Source organism: Excalfactoria chinensis, chromosome 1 (genome assembly GCF_039878825.1).
Source record: "Excalfactoria chinensis isolate bCotChi1 chromosome 1, bCotChi1.hap2, whole genome shotgun sequence".
Lineage (NCBI taxonomy): Eukaryota > Metazoa > Chordata > Aves > Galliformes > Phasianidae > Excalfactoria > Excalfactoria chinensis.
The window spans coordinates 3,644,605-3,671,319 of NC_092825.1; the positions used below are offsets into that span (position 1 = coordinate 3,644,605).

The 26,715-nt window shown below is 41.0% G+C and overlaps 1 protein-coding gene across 1 annotated transcript; it reads left to right on the forward strand.

Moving 5' to 3' along the window:
• Nucleotides 1-2,621: 2,621 nt before the first annotated feature.
• On the forward strand, nucleotides 2,622-26,424 carry ITIH2 (inter-alpha-trypsin inhibitor heavy chain 2). Its single transcript, XM_072329847.1, has 21 exons — nucleotides 2,622-2,784; nucleotides 4,382-4,456; nucleotides 8,145-8,180; nucleotides 8,921-9,093; nucleotides 9,536-9,640; nucleotides 9,986-10,148; nucleotides 11,608-11,715; nucleotides 13,230-13,358; nucleotides 14,045-14,161; nucleotides 15,458-15,626; nucleotides 16,758-16,883; nucleotides 17,722-17,903; nucleotides 18,443-18,628; nucleotides 19,399-19,538; nucleotides 20,104-20,276; nucleotides 22,144-22,281; nucleotides 23,292-23,405; nucleotides 23,899-24,097; nucleotides 24,769-24,941; nucleotides 25,576-25,687; nucleotides 26,076-26,424. Exons 1-21 carry the CDS (start codon nucleotides 2,701-2,703, stop codon nucleotides 26,221-26,223), a joined length of 2,850 nt encoding a protein of 949 aa, XP_072185948.1. The 5' UTR covers nucleotides 2,622-2,700; the 3' UTR covers nucleotides 26,224-26,424.
• The last annotated feature ends 291 nt before the right edge of the window (nucleotides 26,425-26,715 follow it).

Genomic DNA, 26,715 nt, shown 5'->3' on the forward strand with positions numbered 1-26,715 from the left:
GGAAGGAGAAACTAACTATTTCCAAAAAGACATCAATTGTCAGCATCCCATCCCAGCTGCAAGCCAGGATAACACATTTTAATTATTCTGAGGAACAGACTGAACAGTGGAGGCTCCAAATGCTTCAGTGGAGACAGTGCATGATAACTTATTCCCAGAAGATTTTTGGCCATGGAGAGTGGTGGCCACCAAGCAGCCCAGTTGGTGCATACTAGAAAATAGCATGAGGTCCTGTTCTCCCCATTAAATGCTGAGGAAGTCCACCTATTCCAAGAGCAAATGGTAGGGCTCAGGGATTGCTCTGAGCTGAGCCTCCTCAACACTTGTTCACTTGTTTCTTCCATATATATATGTATATATATATATATATATATGTTGGTCTTTTGCCTTTCGAAATCTCGGGTCTCGAACTGTTTGGGGCAGCATATTTGAGCACTTCATGCCATCTAGTGGTCACACTGTTTTCCGGAGTTGTTATTTTTACCTAAAAAAAAAAAAAAAATAATTAAGCCCGTTTGGTGGTAATGAGAGGAATGAAATAAAGCTTTAGAAAACTAATATTTTAATAAATGTCTGTTCCGTAGGATTCCATTTCTTCAGTGCATTGGTAATTAGCTTCCAGGTTGGGGTCCCAAATACTGCTTTTCCTTCAGTCCTGGATGGGCCCCACCACTGTCACATAAGCTCTGACTGCAATCACGGAGGCATTCCTAAGCTGTCTTTAAGGTAGGTAACTTAAATACCACTTAAGTATCATATAAGCACCCAGCACTGAGCAAAAAGTGCTTAAGAGGCTGAGTTAACACTGGGCTCAAGCTCTATGGCTAGTTCCTTAAGGTCTCGACTATTTGCTTTTAAACCCAAGCTGGATGTTTTATGTATCACTCAGCAATAAGCCAACCATCCTCTGAAGCACTATGCATAGGATCTGTGTGCTGAGGATCTCCTCTGCTCAGAAAGCCTGTGAGGGACATAAATGCAGAGCACCTTATTCCATTGGGTAGGAATCTTAGGATGATTTGCTGACTTCTCCAGAGCTGAACTCTGGACTGGACTCTTGGTATTGTATGTGGCATGAATTAGACCCAGCATGGACAGTACTTATCCCATTTTATAGTGGAAGCATGTAAACAAATTGTCAGGCACAACATGGTCAGGAAAATCAGTTTTTTTCCATGGACTACAAAGGAAGACAAAGATGTACAACAAGGGAGTCCCATCTATCATTACTCAACAGGTCAAGAAAACCTGATCCTATCCTTCCCATTCACCTTCTGGATGTCTCATCTTGATTCATGCACGTCAGGTCTCCCCACCTCCGTGAAAAGCAACAGCACAGAAGATGACCTGAAGTAATGTAGAAGAGGAGAGCACTGCCCAGATCATGCTGTTTTGGCCTGAGGAGTGCAGAACTACCTAATAAGCAACTTCTGAGACCAGAAACTGTCTCTTCAAGAGAAGCAATGTTGCTGACTCTACATATGCTTCTCTTAGAGCTGAACTGGAGCTTAGGGATTATGTAATAAACACTTCCATGGCAGTGGGCTGAAAGGCTGAAATTTTGCTTGGTTTCCTTGTGACTCTCTGAATGCAGTTTTAGGTCTTAACCTGAGAACAGATCTGTTGAAAAGATGGAGACATGATGTGTAACAGCAAACTGAGGCTGTAGAAATTATTTACTGAAACATCAAAATGTGACATAGCATAGTATAAGGTGACAAAATAAACTAGATAGACTATAATACACAATGCTATACTATACTATACTACATTATACTGTACTATTGATGCTGTGCTATACACTATGCTAAACTACACTATACCAAACTACATTATAGCTTGCTGTTCTGTCCCCGGATCCACACAGTAATTCAATCTTTCCCAGTGGGATTACTTAGATGTCTGCAAATTTCCTTTCTTTCCAAAAGAGTGGATGTGGTCTGCCAGCTCCTTTTGCTAGAAAACTCCTTCCTTCTTTCTTCTTTCCTCTTTTTGCCTCAGTGTCTTAATTTATCCATTTTCTTAAGTGACCAAAGATACAGAAAGGCCAAAACGGATTCAAAAATCATAGGAGCTTTACAACATGCTTTTAAAACTATCATCAGATGCTTTCTGATGACTAACAACTTCAATAAACTAGAGCCATCCTACCAGCAGCTATGATCTTTCCCAGTTGGAGAGGAAAAAATGGTATTTGTGTGGGTCAGGAACCAACCCAAAGGTCTCTGCCAACCACTGTGAGATGACTGGATGGAACAGTCCTTTAAGAAGCACAATATTGCTGCCTCCATCGCTCTGAAAACCAGTCTCCACCTCATTTACTATAAACAAACAGTCTGGGAGTGAGTTCTTGCTTTGATCCTTCCAAGTCCTGGATATCCAAGGTCTGTGCCTAGCAGGAAATTAGTCAAACATCATGGGAATCTACAAAAGCAAGAGGTGAGCCTATCCAAGCCTGAGCTGTTATCGAGGGCAGAGCCAAGTGAAGACACTGTTTGGATAACCCTTGCTCGGACATCTCAGCTCTGACTTGCGTTGCAAGGCAAATATTTACCTATGGCCTAAACAAAGTCAGTGTTTCAAAACTTTGTGCAAAATACTACATAACCCCCATCAGTTTCCTTGAACTTGTCTCAGAGAAGGAAAGATCTTGTGTCTGGCCCCTATGCTGACTGTTCTCAGGAGACAAGCAGGAAGAAAATGAAGTGTCTGATCTACTTCATGGTTTTATTCCTCATTTCTGAAGTCGGAAGCTTTGATCTTGTTATCGATGGAATCCCAGATGTGAGTATTTCCAACAGGGCCCAGGGCTGCCTTCCTTGCTGAAGTCCAGATTGGTGCTGCAACTGGCTTCAGTGAGAGCAGGACTGGGTCAGTGCTTCATGTTCTGATTGTGTCTCATAGTTTCTCTTCTACTTTGAGTTAAAATAGAATTGTTCGGTTTGGTTTTCACCAAATTTCACCAAATGGTTTTCATAATTACTTTTTAATACTATTAAAGCTGGGCTAGAATGAGCATTTCCAATTTCTTTTCAAACGGGATTCGTATTTTAAACTTAGCTTTGCTTCTGTTGGTGCTTTCAGCCTTTCCACATTCAGCTCGGCTTCTATGTTCAGATTTTCAGTGGTTTAGATTCCATTACCCGGATTAAGAGGAAACTCAGAACCTACATGTTTTTTTGAATGGGGTCTCCTGCGTGGACCGCCATGAATTTCAGCAAAGTTCCATATGAACTCAGATTGCTGTTAACAGAAATCCAAATACAGATTTAAGATCCTATTGACTGCACATTCCTTGGCAGGAGGACGAGATAACTTACAGGAAAAAAAGAACACGCGATTTTTAGGATAATATAATCATAAAAAGATGTTTATTTATAGTTTTGATTCAAAAGTCAAAATTTAAAGGCCTGTAACTCGGGTGAGATTGTATTTGAGTATCTGCACCCATTTCCAAATGAATTAGAAACTGCTTCAAATCCAGATCTGTTTTTTGTATTGCAGTCTTTCAGTTAAGCCAGCATGAATCACATGAAGCTTTCTTTTCTTTTGCGTGACAAACAAAAAGAACTGATGAGAGGGATAGTCTTTGTTTTCTTTCTTCTTACAGTACCTTTCCTGACACAGTGAGATTTCCATCCTGAGTTTATGATTCCTGTCAAAAATAGCCCAGAAAAATATTTCTGTGCTCCTCTTTTATCACTGTCATCATATCACGTTAACATCAATGTGCTTAAGCAATTCTAGTTTATTTTGTGCAAACCTTTGTGTGTACGCTGTCATCTAAGTTGGAGAGCAGCTTGTGAACCTTGACTTCTTAATTGCCATAAATAAAACTGCTAGCAAACATAGAAGACTTTTTTGCTGTGGTGTAAGAAGCCCATTTCTAATTTAATCTGTGCATTTGGAAAAGATCTGATGTTCCCCTTGTGTCATTTGGACAAATTTAGTTTCCAAACATAAGACTGGAGACAGTTTCTACTGGTTTGAGAAGAACTTGCTGGTCTAGGTGATGAGATCAGTACCTGAAACATCAAAGTTCCCATACATTGACACATCCTGATGATCACCTGCCTCTTGCTTGTAATGGGCATTTCAGTCCATTAACTATTATTCCTTGTTTCAAGAGGAAAGGCTGTAAAATGATGGTGAAAGTCAAGATGCTAAGAGTAGATGGAGCTGGTTGTCCACAGAGGGAAATGGAATGTTTGAATACACAGCAGTTTGGTCTGAGGTGGTTTGCAACTCTACTCCATGCTGGTATATGTGGACATAAATTTATTTTGGAATTGTATGAGTGCTAATCAGCAACAATTCAAGTGATAAATCAAACTGCAAGAAAGCCACAATACATCTTTATTTCCTTCACTTTCTCCTTTAGGAAGTGGAAAATCTGATTGACATAGAAATTGATGGATTTCCTTCAAGCTCCAGGACAAGAAATGGCAGGTACCAGGTACAGTACCCAGCAACGCTTTAACAAAAGGAAAACAGGAATCCCTGGGAGCTCTCCCCACGCAGTTTTGATCCATTTCAAGGGCTGTGAATGTGCAATCAGGTGGGACCAGCAGATACTTAAATACACTGAGACATTCACACATCTAGTTGGGATAACGGATGCTACCCTTTCTGTATTACCTAGCTCAAGGCCTTGCTTCATATCTGACTTCCTAAGGTAGAACCATAACATAGATGCCAAGAAATGGGTATACTTGTCTGTCTCATTTTGTGTGTGATACATGTGGGACTGAAAAAAACAAATGGAAAAGATGAACTAACACAGGCAATGTATGTTGAAACTCTCTAGTCCTGCAGATAGTCCATTGATTCATATCTAGTTCAAGTGAAAAGCATTCAGCACAATGTAACATGGGAAATCAACTGGGGATGTCCAAGGCCAGGGAAGAAAATATATTTCCAGAGTGCTGATTTATTGCAGATAATTGTACTCTGTTGGTTTCTGAAACAGAAGCACGTTAAACAACATTGCATGAGGGGTTTTTTTGTGTGTGTTTTATTAAGTAGTAATTAAGAATCATAACAATGAAATCAGTTGTTTGGAAATGTTTGACTTTTACTCGGGGGTTGGACTCCGATGATCTCTAGAGGTCACTTCCAACCCCTAAAATTCTGTGATTCTGTGATTATGCTGAATAAAAGAGCTTTGTTCAGAGTGGACCTTGTCCTCCATCAAAGCTCTGGTGTTGCCTTTCTTGATCTTGTTCGGTACAGCAAAAACAAAAGATCATCTCGAGTAAAGTTGGATTTCCCAGCATCTTTGAAGTCAAGAACAGGCAACTATGATTCATCTTTGTCCTAAGGTGTTTGGTTTCTTTTTCAAAAGGGCCTCACACAGAGTCTAATTGTGGCTTATTGACACCTGAAGATCCTATTACACTGCCATAAAGATGGAATGTTTTAGCATAAATATGAAACAACCCAGTTCACATTTGCCAGATTAGTATTTAAATAATCTAATGACTATCTAAGCAGAATTCCTCACTTCTTCAGGGCATCATTTCTTTCCAACATATCTGTATTAGCATATGGATTATTTTGTCTCTGTTCTCCAGCTTTCTGGATACATAGAAATATAGACATATGCATACAGCAATTTGCAACCATACTTGTGTGTTTTTGTTGTACAAGATTATTCATTCTATTCCTATTTATTATTTCCTATTCTTTACCTTTCAAATGAGTCTTTGTAAACCGATAGAGTGAAGATCTCAGGATGACTTAATCTAGTTTGGAGTCACAATAAAATATTAATAAATGGGGTGAAAATAAACCCAAAACATCTTAAGACAGCAGTTCTTGGCCAACAGCAGGCACACAGTTAGTTACTGTTGCACACTTTTGTTTTAGCACTGCATTTTTTGTGTGATTTTAGGGTCATCCTGTGTGGAACCACAAGTTGGACTTGATGATCCTTGTAGGTCTCAACCAACACAGGATATTCTGTGATTTTATGGTTTTCCTACAGTGAGCTCATTAGGTCATTGGCAACAAGACAACAAAACTCTTCAGCAGAACATGCTGATTAGCTCTGAAGGCAAATAATTGTTTTCCATGCACTAGATTAGATATTTTAGTGAAGAAAAAAAAAATTGTCACTGAAGGATTCCAAAAACACTGTGCCTCAGGTATGCAAATAGTCCTTGAGACCACAGAAATAGAGTGGCCCATGGGTTGGAATGCAGATAACCTTGTCAACCTCTTGTGATAGAGCAGCATCGCAACATTCACGCACAGTGGTCTGAGCGAAGGGTATTACAGAGAGCTAAATATCCAGAGCCTGCAAGATATCAGTAGAAGATAGGTCTAAGCACACTGAAGTCAGGGCTCCGCATCTATTAAGACCATATCCCTAAAACAGTTCCTGAAGCACTTCTTGTCTGCAGCCCAACACAAACTGTGCCACACATTAGAAGCTCCACAAGATGCTGCTTCTGTGCAATGCAGCCATCAGCAGATCTAAATGTGGTTTAAAAGAAAGGATCAGCCACAGGTTTTCTCACTAGAAATAGCACGTAAGTCTCTTCAAGGCCTGTGTTTTCAATAACCACACCAGCACTCAAACATAAAGTGTAATTATTTACAGCTCTGTCCTCTTGACCTGTTGGAATAATTAAGCTCTGCAACCTTTGGGATCCCAGGGGGATGGTTGGGCCAACTGATGTCTGATCAGTAACGACAGTGGTAGAAGTCACTACAAATCCAATGTGAGGGGGTTTAGTTCACTGCACAGTTATATTTGTAGGGTTTCATGATGGGCTGTGCAAGGATCAATCCATCATGCTTTGCAGCGTGTACCTACAGTGCCATAAACCTTCAGGTCCTGAAATCCCAGTCTGGATGCTTCAGGTGGAACCTGTACAGCTGTGAAACAAAACCTCAGTTTGTTCTCAGTGAGATGGGAATCCTGCAGTCTATCTCACTTTGAAGAATCCTTAAAATCACTTCATTAAAATGATCTTGCTATGAGATGTATCACCTCTTAATCATATTTAGACTTTCCTGGTGTATAAATAAGCTTCAAACTAAATTACTAAATGTACAGCAAGCCTTATATATGCCATTTGACTAAATCAGTTGCTGTAAGCATCATCTGTGGGTTTGGGTCATTCAAGTGCTACTTACATCTGAGATGATAGGATTGGTCTGGTTTTGTACATATTTATAATTAATCCATCAGTATGTGAAATAGTCTCTCTAGGTTCCTGATCATCATCAGTGGAGCTGAAGAGTTTCATTTTGTGGTATACAGTAGCGTGTGAAGTAGTTCAGAGAGTCTCTAACATCATAGAAATGTGAGAGCTGTCGGAGCTTTGTGTTCTATAGATCCAGCTTAAGGCAAGACCATCATCTTCATAGACCTCCTTTGGACACTTTATAATAGTTTTACGCTCCTCTTACATTGTGGCACCCAAACTACACTCAGTACTCAAGGTGAGACCTCACAGTGCAGAGGAGACAACCCCTTCCCTCTCCCATCTGACAGTGCTGGGCCTGGTGCACCCCAGGGTATGGATGGTGAATCACCAATTGGAACAGTCATCACAATTTAGGGCATGGCTTGTTCAACCAAATGGAAGTATCTATTTCCAGATGAAAGAGATCGTTCTGTTGTCTCTGAATAGCTGAGGTTGCTTGGTTGTGACAAGCTGTAGACTGGTTATAGCCAGCTGTATTAATCACATGTCCTCCTACAAGTAGGGGAGCCAAATCCCACCTCAGGGACCGACGTGTGAGCTTCATAGAATTAAACAGAATATTTCAAATGTCCACAAGATGTCACCACGTTTTCATAGATATTTCCAAATGAGACTGCTCATATGGCAGGAAATAAACCAACCATTAATGAGCATTGTTTTAGCTCATCTAAGCAGTGTGTACATAATCAAAATTGCACGTATGAAATGTACGTATGCAGTATTGCTTACAGAAGGGATACATACTGCGTATGCGTATTGCATAAAGCATCATGATAAAAATAAATAAAATAGATGGAATCTGCTCACTAAGCCTGAGAACTCAAATTCTGATCATTTTGGAAAGCAGCTTTTGGATAACTACCACTATAGCCACAATCTGTGCTGCTGGTTTTGCTGAAATACTTACTCCATATTTTTCCTTTCTAGCGAAGCACATCTGACTGGGGGTACGTTGGAGATCTGGTGAGTTTTTTTCCTCCTCTCTGGAGCAAAATATTGAACAAAGTGATTCTGTAGTTAACCATTTTTTTTCTTTTTTTTTTGGAAATCAATTCTGCTGTTTGTTCAGTTCCTTGTTTTTACTGCTGGTTGGGTATTAACCTGATTTCTTTAAACAGCCGACTGTTTGCACAATGTTGTTTATACAACTGCTCCTCTGGGGAGAAGAGTATGGTAAATATGAAGAAATAAGCAACAAAAAAAGATCAGACAAAGGCAGTATTTTAGTGTACCAGTTTAATACTGTTCTACAACTGCTATGATTAACCATTTACTACACTAGATCAGTATTTGGTGTTTCAGGTCTTTTTTATTCAGGGCCTTTATTGAAAATAATCGTTCCTTTCTCCTCAGTATATGATGTTGAGGATTGCTATATAACCCTTCTATGCTGGATTATACCAACGGAGACTTTCCAAGGACTGATTGCCTGATGAAAAGCAAGGAAAGCACTCCATCTTAATAACTTATCTCTTTCAGATAAAATGTTATAATGAACTATATTCACATGGGTATCCTGCTGCAGTCACAAGTAAAATATAGAAGTGCCTTGAAATGGAATTTATGATCCACCTGGCTGCCATATTATAATAAAAAATGATCCAAAAAAGGGCACTGAGGCTATAAAAGGAGTTGAAATCACCCTCTAGGGTGTATTTTCTAGCTGTATCCCAAATTTATAGAGTTATTTTTATCAATTACAGGTGGAAGATGATGACAAGATAGGTCTTTACAGCTACAAAGTTCAGTCCACTATAACATCACGGCTGGCCAACACAATGATCCAAGCCAAAATGGTGAATAATGCAAAACGGCCCCAGCACATAGTGTTTGATGTACAAGTTCCCAAAGGAGCTTTTATTGACAACTTTACTATGTAAGTAGTGGGCAGATATCAGCCTTGTGCTCTGGCAGGTTCGATAAAAAGGGTGAACATGGTGCGAGAGAAATATCCTTAAAAACAAAACACCTTCTGTCATTTTCCATCTTCAGTGTAATTTGAGTGTTCTTTCTCAATGAAAAAAGCCTTATGTCATTGTACTATCTATCTGTCCATCCCTTCATCCCTGGTAATTATAGGGCCATTGGCCAATGTCAACAAAAATTGACAAAAGGACAGGAGTCTCAAACAGATGACTTGTCTTTGGCAAATTGACATCAGATCAAAGGAGAGAGAGACACAAATGAGAGCTCTCACTGAACAGCTTTTTCCAAAGATATATATATAATTATTTTGGGGGGGGGAGAGGGAAGTAAAAAAATAATTACTGATTATGAAGTTCTTTTCTTTTGCAAATAGACTGTCTTCTGTGTCCTAGGGATGTCAATGGTATAACATTTACCAGCTCAATTCGAGAAAAGTCTGAAGCCAGAAGAATGTACTCCCAAGCAAAAGCCAAAGGCAAAGCTGCTGGAATAGTGAGGTATAAGGATTTTGGCATATGGATACTGTGCTGAACTTATTCACAGGAGGACTGAGGTGACCCATCCCAGGGGGAGAGTTATGACATGGGATCCTAGTAAGAAAAATGAGTTGGAAAAGCAGGTTTTGCTTATTTACAGCAACTCTGATATTTAACTGTCAGGGACTTAACTTGTTCTTCTGCTTTCAGCTCGATAAAACATGCTGTGCTAATAGACAACTGCAGTTCCCTGGTACAGATCACAGTTAGAACTGGATTCAGGAAATGTATAAATCTAAAAATAACGCAAAGAAGCTCTCATTTTCCTTGTATTTTCTCAAAATAACTCCACAGCTAACTTTTCAGGAGCAATGCCTTGGATATGGAAAACTTCAAAACTGAAGTGAATGTGCCCCCAGGAACAAGGATCCAGTTTGAACTTCACTACCAGGAAATGATTCGAAGGAAACTGAGCTCCTACGAGCACATTATCTCCGTGAAACCAGGGCGCTTGGCAAAGCACATGGAGGTAAAGTAGAGCTGGTGTGTGTTGGTAGTGTCCCACAGGTGAATCCTCTTTGAGAAGACAGACAAAGTTTCTATGAGCCTCAGGGCACACCATTTCTTCTACTGCTCATTCCTTTTCTATGGGCTTGAAACAGTGTCAAGGCAGGCCATCAGGAGAAACTTTAAACTAGGAGCTCGTATACTTATGAGTGATGAGCAAATTTGTCCTGTCTCCTCTCAGTTCAAAGGTTGGAAATAAGGATAAAGTTCTTCTCAGAAAGAGTAGAGAGGCAGTGGCACAGGCTGCCCAGGGAGGTGGTGGAGTCACCATACCTGAAGGTGTTCAAGAAGCATGGAGATTTGGCACTGCGGAACATGGATTAGTTGACATAGTGGGAATAGATTGAAGGTTGGACTGGGATGATATCAGTAGTCTTTTCCAACATTAATGACACAGTTGGGCATTTCCTTAACTGAGGCTGACTCACCTCAGAACCTCTTGGACTAACAAGCTTTGGTCCACATATACCTCTGTGTAAACTCACCTTGACTGAAGGAAAACAAACAAGATATGCTGATTATTTGAAACAGGGCTTTTCACAATAACCCCAAATTCATGAGATAGTGTCCTATTAGAGCGGATGTTCTCTGTGAACAGTTCCACCACACCTGGCTATCTAAAAATGATTTGCCTTACTTGTACCCTCTTTCCCATACTTTCCAAGAGTATCCTCTATCATCTGAGACAAAATTCAGGGCTCAATGGACATTTCCATCTGTCTGTTCTTATGTTTCTGTGTCATGAAAGTTTTTTTCAGTTTTCCATAGCCTCAGCAGAGTAAATCTTGTAAATCAAAGTTTTCTGCTCACATTACCTTGGTTCAGGCTTTAGTCTGCTTCAAGCTGTCAAGGCCTCAGTAAGTGCTACTGAAAGGGACACTGTATTTTGCTTCCTAGTAAACTTACTATTAGAACCACAACCATGCAAAAGCCTTTATCTCAGGCCAACAGGACAGAGCCTTTATTTTCCAAATCACCCTGGCCATCTAACCAAAAGTGAAAGTACTCTCTGTCCTGTGCAGAGAAAAATAGAACTCAACATTTTGTGTTCTTCCCGGCCTCAGAATCCAAAGCAACACTTAGGCAGAATCAACTCATACCTTCCTGAAAGCAAAAATTGGATTTGTGCTTTCGTGCTTTGACCTTGATTTCTATCCTGTTAGTTGCCATAAGGGGAGGCAGAAGGATAAAGAAAGAGCATTTCTGCCAAATTCTTCTTATTCTTTGGATATATATTTTGTCTTTCCATCATGGTTTGGTTTTAGTATCACATAGACCACCATCCCAAGTGAAACGAGCCCTACAGGAGCATTCTCAAGAACATCCCACTCTCCTTCTGGAGTTTTTCTGGGGGGGTTTATGGGATCCTGCCACAACAGTGGCACTGCATTATACTAAATGTCCTCCTTTCCTGCCCTCAGGTGGATGTCCGCATTATTGAGCCACAGGGAATTCGCTACGTGCACGTTCCTAATTCACTTGGAGATCATTTCAATGGAATCACCACCATCTCCAAGGGAGAGAAAAAGGTATATAGTCACAGAATGGAAGCAGCATGAAACTCCAGTTCTCATATTTATTCCTGCAAAGTTATGGTATTTTCTCATACTTCCTAAAAGCATTTAAAAATATGACCAAAATATACTAATTTTCGTTATTGCTATCTCACCATATGTATGAGGTGCTCAAATACTACAGTGAAAGCAACACAGGAATGGAGCGTAGACCATCTTTCTTCATGCAAATCTTTTGATTTGTAATTCTGAAAAAGCAGTATGCAGAAATTGCTGGATATGAAAAAGGTGGATATAATATAACCATTGCTCCACAGTTTCAGTTCCGACTGAGAACGTCTACCTGGGAAACTTTTTTAGGATTGCTCTTTTCCCTGACATGCTTACCCTGCCTTTCTCTATCATAGCTCTTGTGTGTAGAAAAACCTTCCAATAGTAGAAAGCTTTTACTCAATAAATGACTGTCAGTGACTCTGGGAAGGTACAACTCTTTTCACTTTCTGATAGAGATCTAACACAAGGTGTGTGATTCAGACCCAGAAAGTCTGTGTATATTACTATCGTAATTTATCAGGCAGTACTGTTTCTTGATATCCAGGATCAGCTTCATATCTCATTCACTCACATTCCTACTTCAGCAAACTAATTCAAAGGTAATGTAGGCAGATATCATCTGAGAGAGTTTAATCAAGAATTTGAAGGCAAACAAGTGAACAATAATTCAGAGCCCTATTCACCTGTTTTTATGGCACATTCTTTTCAAGCCTGAAGGTGTTATTTGTTGCCATTATTCACCTTTATTGTCATGGCAGTATTCTTAACAGCATATGTAATAGATATATAGCAAAATGTCCCCAATATTAAAATAGTCCCAGGTATTCATAACATTAAAAGAGAGAGAACGTTTCACATTCCAATGACCTTACCGTATAAAGAAGGGGTTGCGGAAACCTCTGCAAGCGTACAAGAAAGCTTGCCTTTGGATGCATCTGATTTAACTTCTCAATAAATTTTGAGTTACCTGGTCAAAGCAGAGAAATGGTAACATAACATCTGTATAACCAGTCGCAGGACTAATGAGAAGAATTTCCACCACCCAGTTTACAGACGAATTACAAGCTCTTGTTTCTTCAGGGGAAATTAAGAAACAATGATAACCTTACTTTGAAAGCTAATTCGAAATATCCATAAAGTTCAGGTTAGTTTTAACTAAGAAAATGATAAATAAGCCAGAGTATTTCCCTCTAGAAAAGAATTGCCCAGCTTTGATGGAAATATTTGATACTGCAAATGTGGGTCACCGTGCTTGTGTCACAATTGTTACTACTGAATCAGCAGATCCAGGCAAACCTCAGCACAGTTTGTGTTTTCAGGTGACAAAGTCCATTTTCCATTTAAACTAGGTGTGTAAATAGAGAAGAGAATCTTTCAGTCAAAGAAGATATTTCATAAATAGATGAACTCTTTTATTTCAATGATCCGCCTTTCTCACAACGTCTCATTAACTGATGATCACTTCTCATTTCAAGGCTCATATTTCTTTCAAGCCAACAATGGCTCAACAACGAAAATGCCCCACTTGTTCATCCACAGCAGTAGATGGAAATTTTGTGGTGCAGTATGACGTGAACAGAGAAAGCACGGGTGGAGAATTAGAAGTAAGTATCTCTGTTTAACCAGGACCGGTGAATACATGAATTGCTGTTATTAGACAAACCGTGCTAAGCCTCATCATTATATTACTTCTGCAGTTTGCTAGTCAGAAATTAAGCTCCACTGGTACATGCAGAGAGAACAAGCATCAGAAAGAGCTCTGTATCCAATTGAAAGAACAGAGAGATTTTAAATGGACAGAATGGATTTACTTAATTTATGACTAAGTCACGATCCTACATATAGTCAGGAGCAGATTTCTGTCTTGTCCACAAGCCAGTGTCTTTCATACCTAGCAGTCGTCTGGTGATTTAATGTTGAATCAAAGGGCAGTCACTGGAAGTTGTGCTGATTTATTATGAGACAACCAGAACATCAATATTTTTATGTTAGCATGAAGCAAAGATAGTTGAGTTATAGTTGAATAATTACATAGAGAACAGTCTTTTTATAAACATGTTCATTTATCGCCATGCCAGAGCATGGCAGTGGTCTGAGAACCAGGCTCTGCTTTCCTTGATAAACAGTAAAGAGTGTAGAAGGTGTATGGCTACAAATAAGTGTGTATGTGCAGAACTGGAAGTAACAATTGCCCCATTTAGAATAATGGCATTTTTTGTTCTGTTATTGAGCTTCCTGGCATCTTTACAATAGCTCATTTTACAGAGAGCTTTATTATTTTATTTTGCAGATTTTTAATGGCTATTTTATTCATTTCTTTGCTCCGGAAAATCTTGATCCTCTGCCCAAAAACATTCTGTTTGTTATAGACGTCAGTGGATCAATGTGGGGACTGAAAATGAAACAAGTAAGTGTTTGACTTAAAGAACCTCCTGCCAACTTTTCCCATGTGCTTTACCATACAATAATATGGCAGGTTGCCATTCAGATTTACCAGGTTTGTTCTTTACACTTTGTTCTGTCAAATGCTCACCGCATTTGGTGAATATGTGATAAATCAAAGAGTCCATGATTTTACTCTTTAGTTGTATTACTCCTTTCTATATTGTAAAGAATAGATGATGCCACTAGAACACAGATTTTAATCGTAAAGGGAAATTTTATTTGACAGATCATGAAGAATTATGAAGCTTTATGTTTTTTATATCAAGACCTTGAATCCCCCCCACACTATATATTGGGAAAGTCTCAGTGAAGGTACTACTACCCTGCCTTCAAAAAGCTGTGGACAAGTTGATGGGTTGGTGGTTAGACTGGATGATCTTCCAACATTGACGATTCTATGATTCTAAGTTGTTGACTGCCCACTGAAGGGCAGTAAGAATGGATTAGATAATATAACTCGCGTGGAAAAAGAAATGCAAGAAATATGATTTATTCTGCAAAAAGAAGACCTGGAAAGACATAATCAGCTTTCAGATGTGCAAAGAATTGTTCCAAAAGAAAAACTCAACAACTGACATTAATGCCCACCAAAGTTAGAATAGGATGGAATCAGATGGATTTACATCAGGAAAGATTTACATTAGATAATATAAAAAAAGCTTTGTAGTGATAAGGGGGAAGTTTGTGAGATTGTAAATCATGTGTCACTGAAGATTTTCAAGAGCTGGATATTAGTCTGGGATGATCTAAGGATGTTTGAATTTGCTTCAGAGTATAATACCAAGGCTTGGCAGATTTCTTCCTTGGGGAAATCAATGCTGCAAAACTGGAATGTAGGCTAATCGTCACTTCTTTAAATCACATATCTTCAAACAGATGTTACCCATCCCAAAATGACAGCACTGCAGGCAGAATTAAGTCTCCTGAGCTAGTACAAGTAATTCTTCTCTCCTGGACCACAGTGTCTCACAAGCTGCTTCTTTCTCTTTCACTCTTTGTTAGCGGTGTTAAGCAAGGATGAGTTGAGGCACATGGATTTGTTCCTGCTAATTGCAGTTTTTCTCCTGTGTTTCTTGAGTAAAGTTCTACTTTATGTTAGAAATATATTAAAAAAATCTAGAGAACAGATGTTGTTTATCGATTCTAACATTCATGTTCCTATTCATCACAGGCACCTGTTTACTTGCAGCTATGTTAAGAAAATGCTTTCGAGAAAATAAAGTTTAAACCTGTTATTTCTGGAATTTCCTCTTTTCAGACCATTGAAGCCATGAAAGCAATACTGAGCGAGCTCCGTGCTGCTGATCAGTTTTCTCTTATTGACTTCAACCACAATGTCCGATGTTGGAGGGATAATTTAGTCTCAGCTACCCCAGCACAGGTTGAAGATGCTAAGAAGTACATCCAGGCAATCCATCCTAATGGGGGTATGAGGTTTTGATTGCAAGGTGCTTTTCACAGTTAGGTATCACAGGAATGGGTACCTCAGACAGCATTCAGATTGGTGGAGTATTCTTAACAAAAAGTCAGATTCCTGAGATAGGAAAAGCATGTCCTGGGCTAAAGGAGATGAAAGCTTCCACTTTGTTGTGTTAGGGAATGGGATGGCACCTCCTACCTCTAAGAAGGCTGACAGATGTGAACTTAGGGAGAAAGTAAAAGAGATGTAGACACTTATTCTTCCTTCTAAGCATCACCAGAGTATCATGCCCCAGCAATGAGGTATGTCTATGTCTGCATATCACCGCTGCATTACTATGGCACCACAGGACAGCTGCTTTTAATCTATAGGACCTACCTGCAGCCTCACAGACCCCAAGTATCCATGAAAGACCATCCTTATGAAGCAGGGTCTCACAAGCCCACCTCTAGGGTCTCCAAGGGCTGTAAGTTGTAGACTACACAATGTTCTATTAAGTGCCACCCCAGGCAAAGTGTTCATCCTTTGTGTGCATCATTTCCTTGTCTGGTAAACAAGAACAGTTGCCTTTTTCAGACTGTGGAAGCTTCACTGTGATCCCACTGGAATTACTGGTAGTAGGAGGCATGAGGAGCCCCACATGGGGACAACAGCCCAGTGCAAAAAGGAGTATCAAGATCTGCTCTCTAAATAGAACTTAGGGCAAAACATGTATTTGTGTATAAATGGGCTTAAATACTTTTAAATATGTGTTCCCATCTTTTAACATCACAGTATGAAAAATAACACGCTGGTGAGCAAACTCAAGAGCAAATAGATTATAAGCTATTTCTACTCACAACATTATGAAATCGGTCTGACACTCTCCATTTCAGTAAATGGTGTAACTCTAAATGAGGAAAATAGTGAAGATCTATTTAACACAATGACCAACATGTAACAGTTTTCAGCTTCTGTTTCCTTAGGGAACCAGAGTGGTAGCAGATGTACCATAAGAATCACAGAGGAGAGGTTTTGCTGCTTTGATCTCAGGTCTTTGTCCACGCTGATTAATTTCACTAAAATCCCAGAACTGATCTGTATTTGACAATGGACTCCACAAGATTCAAACCTGTTTTCTTCATTATGACTTTGACAGGCACAAACATCAATGAAGCTCTTCTCCGAGCCACATTCATCCTGAATGAAGCCCAGAATTTAGGCATGCTGGATCCTAACTCAGTCTCCATGATCGTATTGGTTTCTGACGGAGACCCAACAGTAGGTAAGGATTCTGCTTTAGACTAGAAGAAAGGACAGTGAAATTAGCATAATAAATGCAAGCAATACTTAGACATTTTGAGAGTAAGTTAAGAAAAATCATCTTTCTTTCAATGTCTGCGCTGCTACTAATGCTCTAGATGCTATAGATACCATGAGGCTGTGCGCATAAGCATTCACAAAAGATGAGCAACTACAGAGATGCATAAGTCCTATAGGAGAGGTAATCACAACAGCCTAAGAGAAAATCTCCTCTTCTGATGATTTCAGCTCTTAATATGACTCAGTTCCAAATGTAACCTCAAAATATGGAAAATAAGGTAGAAAGCAAATTGATCTGGGTTGAAGTTGGTAAAGGTCAGAAGCAATCCATTAGCGTAAGATGCCAGCCCATAAGACAAACTGCCGTAAGTTTGCTAAAAAGCCAGTCCCAGTGGTAGGATGTCATAAATATGACAAACAAAACTTGTACAGAAATGTGTAAGCCTGCAGAGAGCTTGAGGGAGAAATTCTGGGAGAAGTGTAGATGCATTACAATTGCAGACACCCCGTGAAGTTGGTAAGAATTCTGCATACACAAAGAATATGTATCATATATCAAAACAAAGTTCAAAGAAATTATCTTCAGTGGCAACAAGTTGCTGATCTCCATTCTGAAGGAGCCTAAATGTCACTTTATGCAGGGTTTGTCTGACCAAATGGAGGTTTAGCATCTAAGCCAGCTACCTCAACTTTCCTTGTAGTAAAGAGAGAAGCAGAGACACTTCAAGGGCATGAATGCTCTCACCCTAGAGGAGACTTCCACCATTGCTCAGATGAATGTCACTCTGTGTTTCTCAAAGGTGAGCTAAAGCTGACAACGATCCAGAAGAATGTGAAGCAGAGCATAAAGGATGAATTCTCTCTCTTCTGCCTCGGCATTGGGTTTGACGTAGATTATGATTTCCTGCAGAGAATCGCAACTGACAACCGTGGCATGGCCCAACGGATCTTTGGAAATCAGGAGACCTCTGCCCAAATGAAGGTACATTTCTAACTCGTTACCTTTTAAGCCAAGGATCCAGTTTTGCCCATAGCTGAAGAGCTAACTCCACCAACTAGAGTGGAGTGGCTGTAGGTTCACAGTTCAGAGAGGTGGGGGTCACTAAAGTTGTTCTTTGTTTTGGAGAGTTGTGCAAGATGAGAACCATGCATTAAGTGCAAAAATGAGGTGGGAAGTAACCATGTTACATAACAGCCAAGTCCTGGCCAATCTGATGATCAATTCAGGCATATAAACACCTTTACTCGAGTCTTTTAGTTATAGTATGAGCACATCTTTAAGAACAACCCATGGACCATCCCTTGGCTTCCACAGGATTTGGGCCAGGCCACCTTGAGGTACCAATGCACAGATGTGCTAAGATTTAATTATGAAGCCTGCATTTGCTGGGGCAGGGAAAGTCCCTCTTGCTCACTGATGCTCCCAGTTTTGCCACCTGCTCTCCTTTCAGTCAGGGTGGCCCATGTAGGAGGCTTGCTTTGGGTACAACAGACTCACTCCTCTATTCTCTGCTATCTCAGAGATTCTACAACCAGGTCTCCACTCCACTCTTGAAGAAGATACAGTTCAACTACCCCCAGGAGTCAGTGTCAGATGTCACCCAGAGCAGCTTCCACAACTACTTTGGCGGCTCAGAAATAGTGGTGGCTGGGAAGGTTGATACTGCAAACCTGCAGCACCTGGAAAGCGTAGTCACAGCCACAGCGGTGAGTGGGGCCCTCTCTAGGTTATCTGCTCTTGGAGTTTGGGCTGGTTCATTCACTCATGCATACAGTCTCTTTGCTGGTTGTGTTATGCCTGCTTGGGTTCTGGGTGGAAGTGTGGGGAAACCTCACAGGGGTTTGTCCCACAAGGTTTCTTAATAGCTTCAAGTTACAGCCAAGAACAGTCACTCCCTGAAGCCTTCAGAAGAGCTTACTTCTTATAAGAAACACAATACACTGTTCAGTTGCGAAGCAGAATTTGCTCTAAGATGATGGAGTCATTCTGCATGCCCTGTGGAGGTGCAGGGAGACCTCCTAATGTATCTCCTTTCATGGATGAACCTTCTGCTCCTGGGGACTTCAAGCTGGTGGTTCTACATGGTGATAGGTCCTTGTATTGTCCTTTCATGCTCTGCTCTGTGACCTATTGCTCATATATAATGGCTGTTCTTCCATATGGAGATAAATGAGGAGAGGAAGAAATACATCTGGATCCTTCTTTCTGAAGAGGACTCAACAACACTTACAGGGCTTGGGAATTGTGATTTGATACTTGCTACAGAATTCAAACATGTTCAATGTTCTTCCCAGCTGAAACACAGCTCCCCTCTAAGTGGCCATTCTGAGGCTTTCTGATCTAGAAGTGACCGTGGACAGAGCTGGAGTAGATTCTTAATGCCAAGCATCTCAAGAGTTGGACAAAAGAGGACCTCAGAGACACCCCATTCACTTGGCTCACCCCTCATTATGCTTTTTTCTGATTTATTGCATAGGCAAATGCAGAGCTTGTCATGGAAACCTTGCGAGATGTTGAAGAGTTGGATGGTTTCATGAAGAAAGACAAATACGCAGATCCTGAATTTACTAGGAAGCTCTGGGCCTATCTGACTGTCAACCAGATGCTGGCAGAGAGGTGAGGAGAAATGTGATCTGTGATGGGAGGGACGTGAAACATGAGAGCAATCTGGTCCTTCCTGAGGCCACAGGTTTTCAAATGAGTAAGGTAAATAAATCCTAGTGAAGTTAAGTTGTATCTTCTGTCCTCATAATCCTATCTTAGCACTTATATGTATCAGGTAATAGAGTTTGGGAGCAGTTAAATAGAGGAAATCTATGACTTTGACAGACCTGGGTGTGGAGCTTACAATAAGTGAAATAAATTTGCCTTTCTGAGCATAAGAGCTACAGAGTTCCAGGGGAAAAAAAGTCCTTTGACTTTAGGAAGTCTGATGAATCCCATGTGAAGAAGAAGATCTTCTGCTGGGACCAGTAGATGAGACTGAGCTTCTATAAGTCCAGACCAATGTCCACTGGAATAGTCTACTTGTACAGAGTGTGTTTGCACAGTCCTTTGGCCTTGCATTATTGCAGCGTCTGGATCCTACCACCTTGGCTCTATGTCTGCTCTGTGGAGGCACAAACACTGCGGTTGGTGTGCGGAGCTACTAACTATGCCTTCTATTTTATCTTCCACTCAGAAACACAGCCCCCACTGCAGCTTTGAAGAGGAACATCACTAAATCCATCCTGCAGATGTCTCTTGACCATCATATTGTTACGCCCTTCACTTCCATGCTGATAGAGAATGCTGATAAGGATGAGATAATGCTGGCAGATCAGCCCAAAGACCCCAGAAGAGGATGTTGCTCAGGTCAGTGTTTCAGGCCAGTACAGTATCTGTCATTTTGGATTTGTTATCTTTGATTTTTAAAAGCTAACATGTTCATTGTTGAGACAAGCAGTTTGTGCTTTTAGGGAAAGCTGACCAAATCTTCAGCCACTTTCACAGCATCCTGTTAAGGAAATGCTCTTTGGAGCTATTGCATTCAGTGAGCACTGAATGTGCTGATATTACAGAGAGGAGCTTCCCCATAAACATACTATGTCACAGACTGAACATCTTACTGGGGCAGGTATGTCTAGTTCCCACAAGCTGTAGAATTAACCAAACTGTATCTCATCACCACTTTCATCTCGTGGAAGCTTCCCAAGGTTGTTAGCAATCAGATGTAAGTATACACGGTATATGAGATGTCATAATAATATGGAGTGCCTTGTTAATTAAACTCCTGGATTGCTCCTTTAAATCCATTACTTCATGTTCCTTGTTACAGCAACCTTATTTCTAGCCAAATGAGGTGCCTTTTGCTGGCATCAGCTGATAAGAGTCAATTGCAAAGCAATGGCTGTGGATGGCTGTGGGTCATCCCCATCCAGTTGTTTTGCGCCCTCAGCAGTCAACAATTTGAAAAAGCACAAGTGTTGCTGTTAGGAAAACATTACCAATGCAATGTAACGAAAGCACTGAAAGTACAAGATCAACTCTTTGGACAACTGAGTCTGGTGATTTGCAATTTATTAATAAATATGAGTGTTTGAATTGCCTATGAAGGAAAGAAGCAGTCTACATGTGGGCAATGGACAACATCCCACGTTTCACACTGCAAGTGATGGTGACTTTGCTAAGAGCCCAAGCACATTCAGCAGACTCAGTTCTCACACTCCTGGTTAACTATAACCTTATCCTGGTGCTGCCTCAGTGAAATGAAATTTTCACGTTTGTCAGTTGTCATTTTCTAGTTCATTTATTTGTCTTTTCAATTTGAAAGTCTGCAGCTGAGACCCAAAGAGAAATGGGACGTTTGTTACTCACCCCGTGTGCTACAGCTCATGACTGTCAAAGAGGTCAGCACAGGAATGGCACGTATTGCAGTTCATGTCAGATGACACCAGCAGACTAATTCAGATCATGTTTCTTTTGTTCTAGAAGATTCAAAGGACTAGGGAGATTTTAACATTAGGTCCTCGTGTCCTTTGGTGTTCGACAGAATAGTTCAAAACCTGACAGCACTGAAATCAGGGTCAAAACATCTGTGGTTTCCAAGGGTGGTGGAACATGGCTTCTGAACCTTAGCAGAGGCTGTAGAAATACTACCAAAGTAAATCTTTGCTTGTAATTGTGTAAATCATGCAAGCTGTGCCAAAATGTTTGTGTATACAAGGCATGGGTAATCTGAAGCAGCCTTCTCTGCCCCTTCATAACAGAGTTCCACTGTCTGCGTGAGTCTTCCACGTTCTCAAGAGATCGGTCAGTTGTCCTTTTATCAGAACAGCCTTATTGCAAAACTGGACTAAAACTTCATGCCGCATCTACCCTTTTCTTGACAACTCTAGATTTTAAACATGCAGTATTTCATTTGCCAGAACACGCAGAGCAATGCTTTGAGGGTCTAGCTAAAGTGGGACCTATTCACATGAATGAGAGTTAAAATGTCAAGCTCAGTTTTTCACCAACAGCTTATGTGTAGCTTAACTGGAATGGTAAGTGGATCGTGTTACCCTGATGGTAAGGCTGGAGCAAATGGTTCCTAACAGTAGATTTGCCTGTAGTAAATTGTACTATGCCTACTTTACGTTGGTATAATGATATCAGGCTCTGATTCAACACATTACTTTAAAAACTACACTATTAAAACATCTTCACTAATGAAAGCCTAATTATGACTGTCATTTAACAGGTACTTTAGGATTAACTCCAAATGCACCCGATAATAATAATAAAGGCATCCCACCCTGGGCCAATGTCACTGCTGTACCGGTCAGCTTCATGCCTGAGCAAAGGAGTCCTCCTGTGTCCGCTGTCAGCATAAACAGAGGTAAAAGCTACAGCATTTCATAGGGTCATAGAATCATAAAGTCATTGAGGTTGGGAAAGACCATTAAGATCTTTCTTTGCAAGGAAGCACAGTGCAGCAACGCTCATTACCCTACAACCAAATAAAGGAGATAATAATAACCATAATTGTTAGGCGCTCTGGGAATTTCAGCTTCAAGAATGTTTTAAGCCAGTACTGGTTTAAAGGGTGGCAACTGGAATGAAATAAAACAGAGCAGTTTAGCAGTGTGTCCTAGCTCAGACAGGATCACCATCAACTGTTCTATATGTTCTTGTTGTGTTGTTGAGCTGTATCTCCATTTAAGATAGCTCACAAGAGAGAAAACAATTGCTGTGACCAGCTGAGGAAGCTACTCCACACTGCAGAGGACATGAGTGTGAAAGGCCCTTGATACACCCATTTGTAAAGGTCTGTGCTTGGCACGGTCATTGGCATCACAGATCACAGCCACCTCCAATTCCTGCAAATCCATCTGATGCCCAAGGATCACACTTTGCTTTATGAAATATTGAGCCACTTTGACGTTGAATAGACGAATGTGTAAAAATATGCCTTAAGTTGCAAGAGTGAGGATAGTTCAGACTCAGATAGGGTCTAATAGTCACCCCATCTGCTGCTGTGTTCTACCCAAGGCTGAGGCTGCTCACTGAGATTCTTTGCAGTAGCAAAGCTAATGTGAAGATACTGCTATTGTCAATGGCAGTGTCATGGTGTCTCCCCCCAATGAACAGGGTCACCCACAGCTAGTATCAGGTGTTCAGAGCCCCATCCAGCCTGACCTTGAGTGTCTCCAGGGACTCCACCACCTCTTTGGGCAACTTGTTCCTCACCACCCATATTATAAAAACCTTTTTTCTTATATTCAGTCTAAATCTCCCCTCTTTTATTTCAAAACATTTCTCCTTGTCTTATCACAACAGACCCTGCTAAAGAGTCTGTCCCCTTCTTTCTTACAGCCTGCTTCTAACACCTATGTCTTTATATTTCAGTTGACAATGACCCACATTTCATCATATACCTGCCCAAGAGTCAAAGGAACATCTGTTTTAATATCAACTCAGATCCCGGACATATTCTAAACTTGGTTTCTGATCCTGGTACTGGTAAGGGAATATAAAGTACAGTTTACATTACAGCATGCTTTTCCTTCCCTTATGTGTTGAGAGAAAGAAGGTGAAGTGCCTGAAAGGAGGATGCATGGCGACCTGAATGTGGCAGCAGGTGAAAGGAAGTGGTTATTTCCCTTCATATCTGGAGTACTGTGCCTTGTTTGAGGCTTGCTGGTACAAGAAAGATGTTGATAAGATGGACCAAAATTAGTGGTAGCCACAGAGATGAGCACAGGATGTAAAGAGAGACACTGAAAGAGCTGTGTTTGGTCAGCCTTAAAAGAAAGAGACTCAAAGTGAATGTTGTTGCTGTCCACAACCACCTACTCAGAAAACAAACGTAGCCTGAGAGTTCTTCGAGATGCGTAGCAGAAGGACAAGAGGCAACAGAAATTAACTCATACAGCTAAAATACAGATTAGAGATTAAATACTAGGAAAAAATGTATCACACAAGATTTTGGCATCATCTCCTCTGCTCTCCACAGGAGTCGTTGTCAATGGGCAGCTAATTGGGGCCAAGAAGAAGGAGAATAAGAAACTCAACACCTACTTTGGCAAATTTGGTTTTTATTTCAAAAGCAAAGACCTGAAAGTGGAGATTGACACAGAAAGAATAACGCTGAAAGATGGATCTTACAGCATCACATTGACCTGGTCTGACACAGGACATATCATTCGGAAACAGTAAGTTGCTGAGCATTTATTGTCTGCCCTGTGCAACTTAACATTGGGCTTTACCCAATCCTGGGTGAGATCCAGGCTGCAAGTGCCTACATTTGGGCATGTGCACCTTAGCTAAGAGTCTGAGCTCTCATTATGAATATTATGAAGTTAATGAAGATCAGACAATGGGGCCAAGAAAGTGACTCAGTTGACCAAGCAGAATTAGAAAGAGCTGGATTTCTTACTCTGCTGCTGACTATGTTAAAGAGTCAGTTGCCTAAATACAAGCATCCCGTGTTCTTTGAGGTGCTCAAGTTATTTGAGGAGTCACACTCCTGACATGACTCCAAACATCCACACCTTCACCTGCAGATTGAGAGTGAGCACCAATACCGGGCATCCTGCAGCACCGGACCCTTGTTCAGGGAAGGGGATCACTTCCTAAATATCCATTCTTTGTAACAGGAGCTTAGATTTGTAGATCAGGATTTGGTTGTGCAAACATGGGCGTCAAGAGTGTCCTATTAGACACCATCCTACCAAACCTCTGGGTGCTGATCTCAAGGCTGTGAGTTTCTGTTGTCCTATCAGCCAGTTCCATGCAGTTGATGTGTTAGAGCATCTCGAGGGGATTGAATACTTACGTGTGACCAGCTGGACTGAGCCCTACTCTTTTGTTTTGCCTCTGCTAGGCTTCTCATATCCGTGAAGAAAGAAAGCAACGTTACTATCAGAGTGGGTGAGCAAATGTCCTTCATGGTTTTGCTGCACCGTGTGTGGAAGAATCACCCAGTTAACGTTGACTTCCTGGGAATCTACATCCCCCCTGAAAACCAGTTTTCTCCTGAAGCACGAGGGCTGATAGGTAAGGGCTGTGTGTTGGGTGGAGGGGGACACTAAGAAGGATTATTGCTAAGATGAATAACTTGGCTCTGGGATTGCTGTAGTGCCTGGGAAACTCCAAGAACTCTATAAAGCACAAGCAGCCAGGAGGTTAGTCTTCATCCCATGGGTGTTTTCATAAAAGGCCTGTTAGCCTCAATGACTGTCATGGGGCTTTCCCAGCTTGGCTATTCTGTAATGACTTGAAACCCCTCAAACCTTTTTGCATTGAAGTTTTTAATTCGGCTCTCACTTGAATAGCGCTGCTGTTCTGGCGAAGAGCACAAAACAAAAGCAAGGGCTTAGTCCATAAGGAAAAACAGCCCTCTGAGCCCTGGACCCACCCAAGGCTCCCTTTAAGATGTGGGAACCCTGTGCAGCAGATTGTTTTCCCAAATACTCTTCAGAGTTCCAATGTGCTTAAGTAGAAGTTTTCTGGCACAGGAGCAGAGCTTTTGGCCTTCCCCATGTGGTCAGTACTTTAGTGCTGGAGACAAGATGCTGTGATCCATGCAGGGGTGGTTCACCTGCTGGATTATTAGAAGTGCCTACAATCAGCTTACATCGCAGCCGTGGAGGTTAGGACATGCAAAGAGCTTCTAAATCTCTTTGATCAGGTCAGTTTACATCTGAACCAGAAGTGTATATCCACAACCAAAGACCTGGGCAAACTCCAGAGAAACCACAAGCCACCATGGAAGTGAAAGGAAACAAACTCACTGTTACTAGGTAGGAATAATGTGCTCGATTGCTCTCTTTATGACTTTTTTTCTCTTTTTAATGATTTCACTAAGTGCAGGTTTAATTAAGAATCTTGGGGATCCCCTGCTTTCTCTCTGCTAACAATCTGTCTTTAGCTGTTGGCAAAACACTTAGATTCTTTTGTATTTTCAATGTTCTGGTCATGTAGCTGTCCAACATCTGACCTTGGCTGCATAGAAGGCCCCACAAAACGGCCCATGCAGTCACAGAACTGTGAAATTCATTACATTCTGTGGTTGTTTCCACCCTGCACACGCTCCCACTGTGGCAGAGCGGTGCCATGAGCCAGCAGGATTAACAATGTCTTGTTGTCTACTTGTTGTGACTCTCATTTTGGATGGCCTCTTCCTCACAGGGGACTGCAGAAGGACTACAGGACAAACCGCGTGTTTGGGACTGACGTGCAGTGCTGGTTTGTGCACAACAGTGGGAAAGGTTTCATAGATGGCCACTACAAAGATTACCTCGTCCCCAACCTGTACAGCTTTCTGAAACAACCCTGAATGCTCAAGCACTAAACCAGTTTATTATAGAAAATTCTTCTCTGCTCCTTCACACCCACACTGGTAGCTGTCAGCCTACCAAGCCAGATTGACCAAAGGTGACATCACCACTATTTCCTGTATAAGTGATCAGTGTTTCAAATGTAACTCCCTCTTTTCATACAAAAATTAAACCTATAATAAACTGACACGCTGGACTGTAGGAGGTATCTTGTGCTAGCCATGTCTAACAGCCACTAAAGTCCAACTCCATTAAAAATTGCAGCTATTTTGTAATACACATCTCACAGCAGACTTGTAATAGCATTGCGGCATCTGTCGCGTTGGTATCATACACAACCAGACCTAAAAAACAAAAATAACCTCATGCTTTTCAAACTTTTGTCCTTTCAGAGAGCAGGGAAAATGTAAGTCCATGCAGTGCTGGACTTGGCAAAAAGCAGCGCGGTTCAGATAAGCCCAACCAGGATGATGTGCATTACATACCTGAGA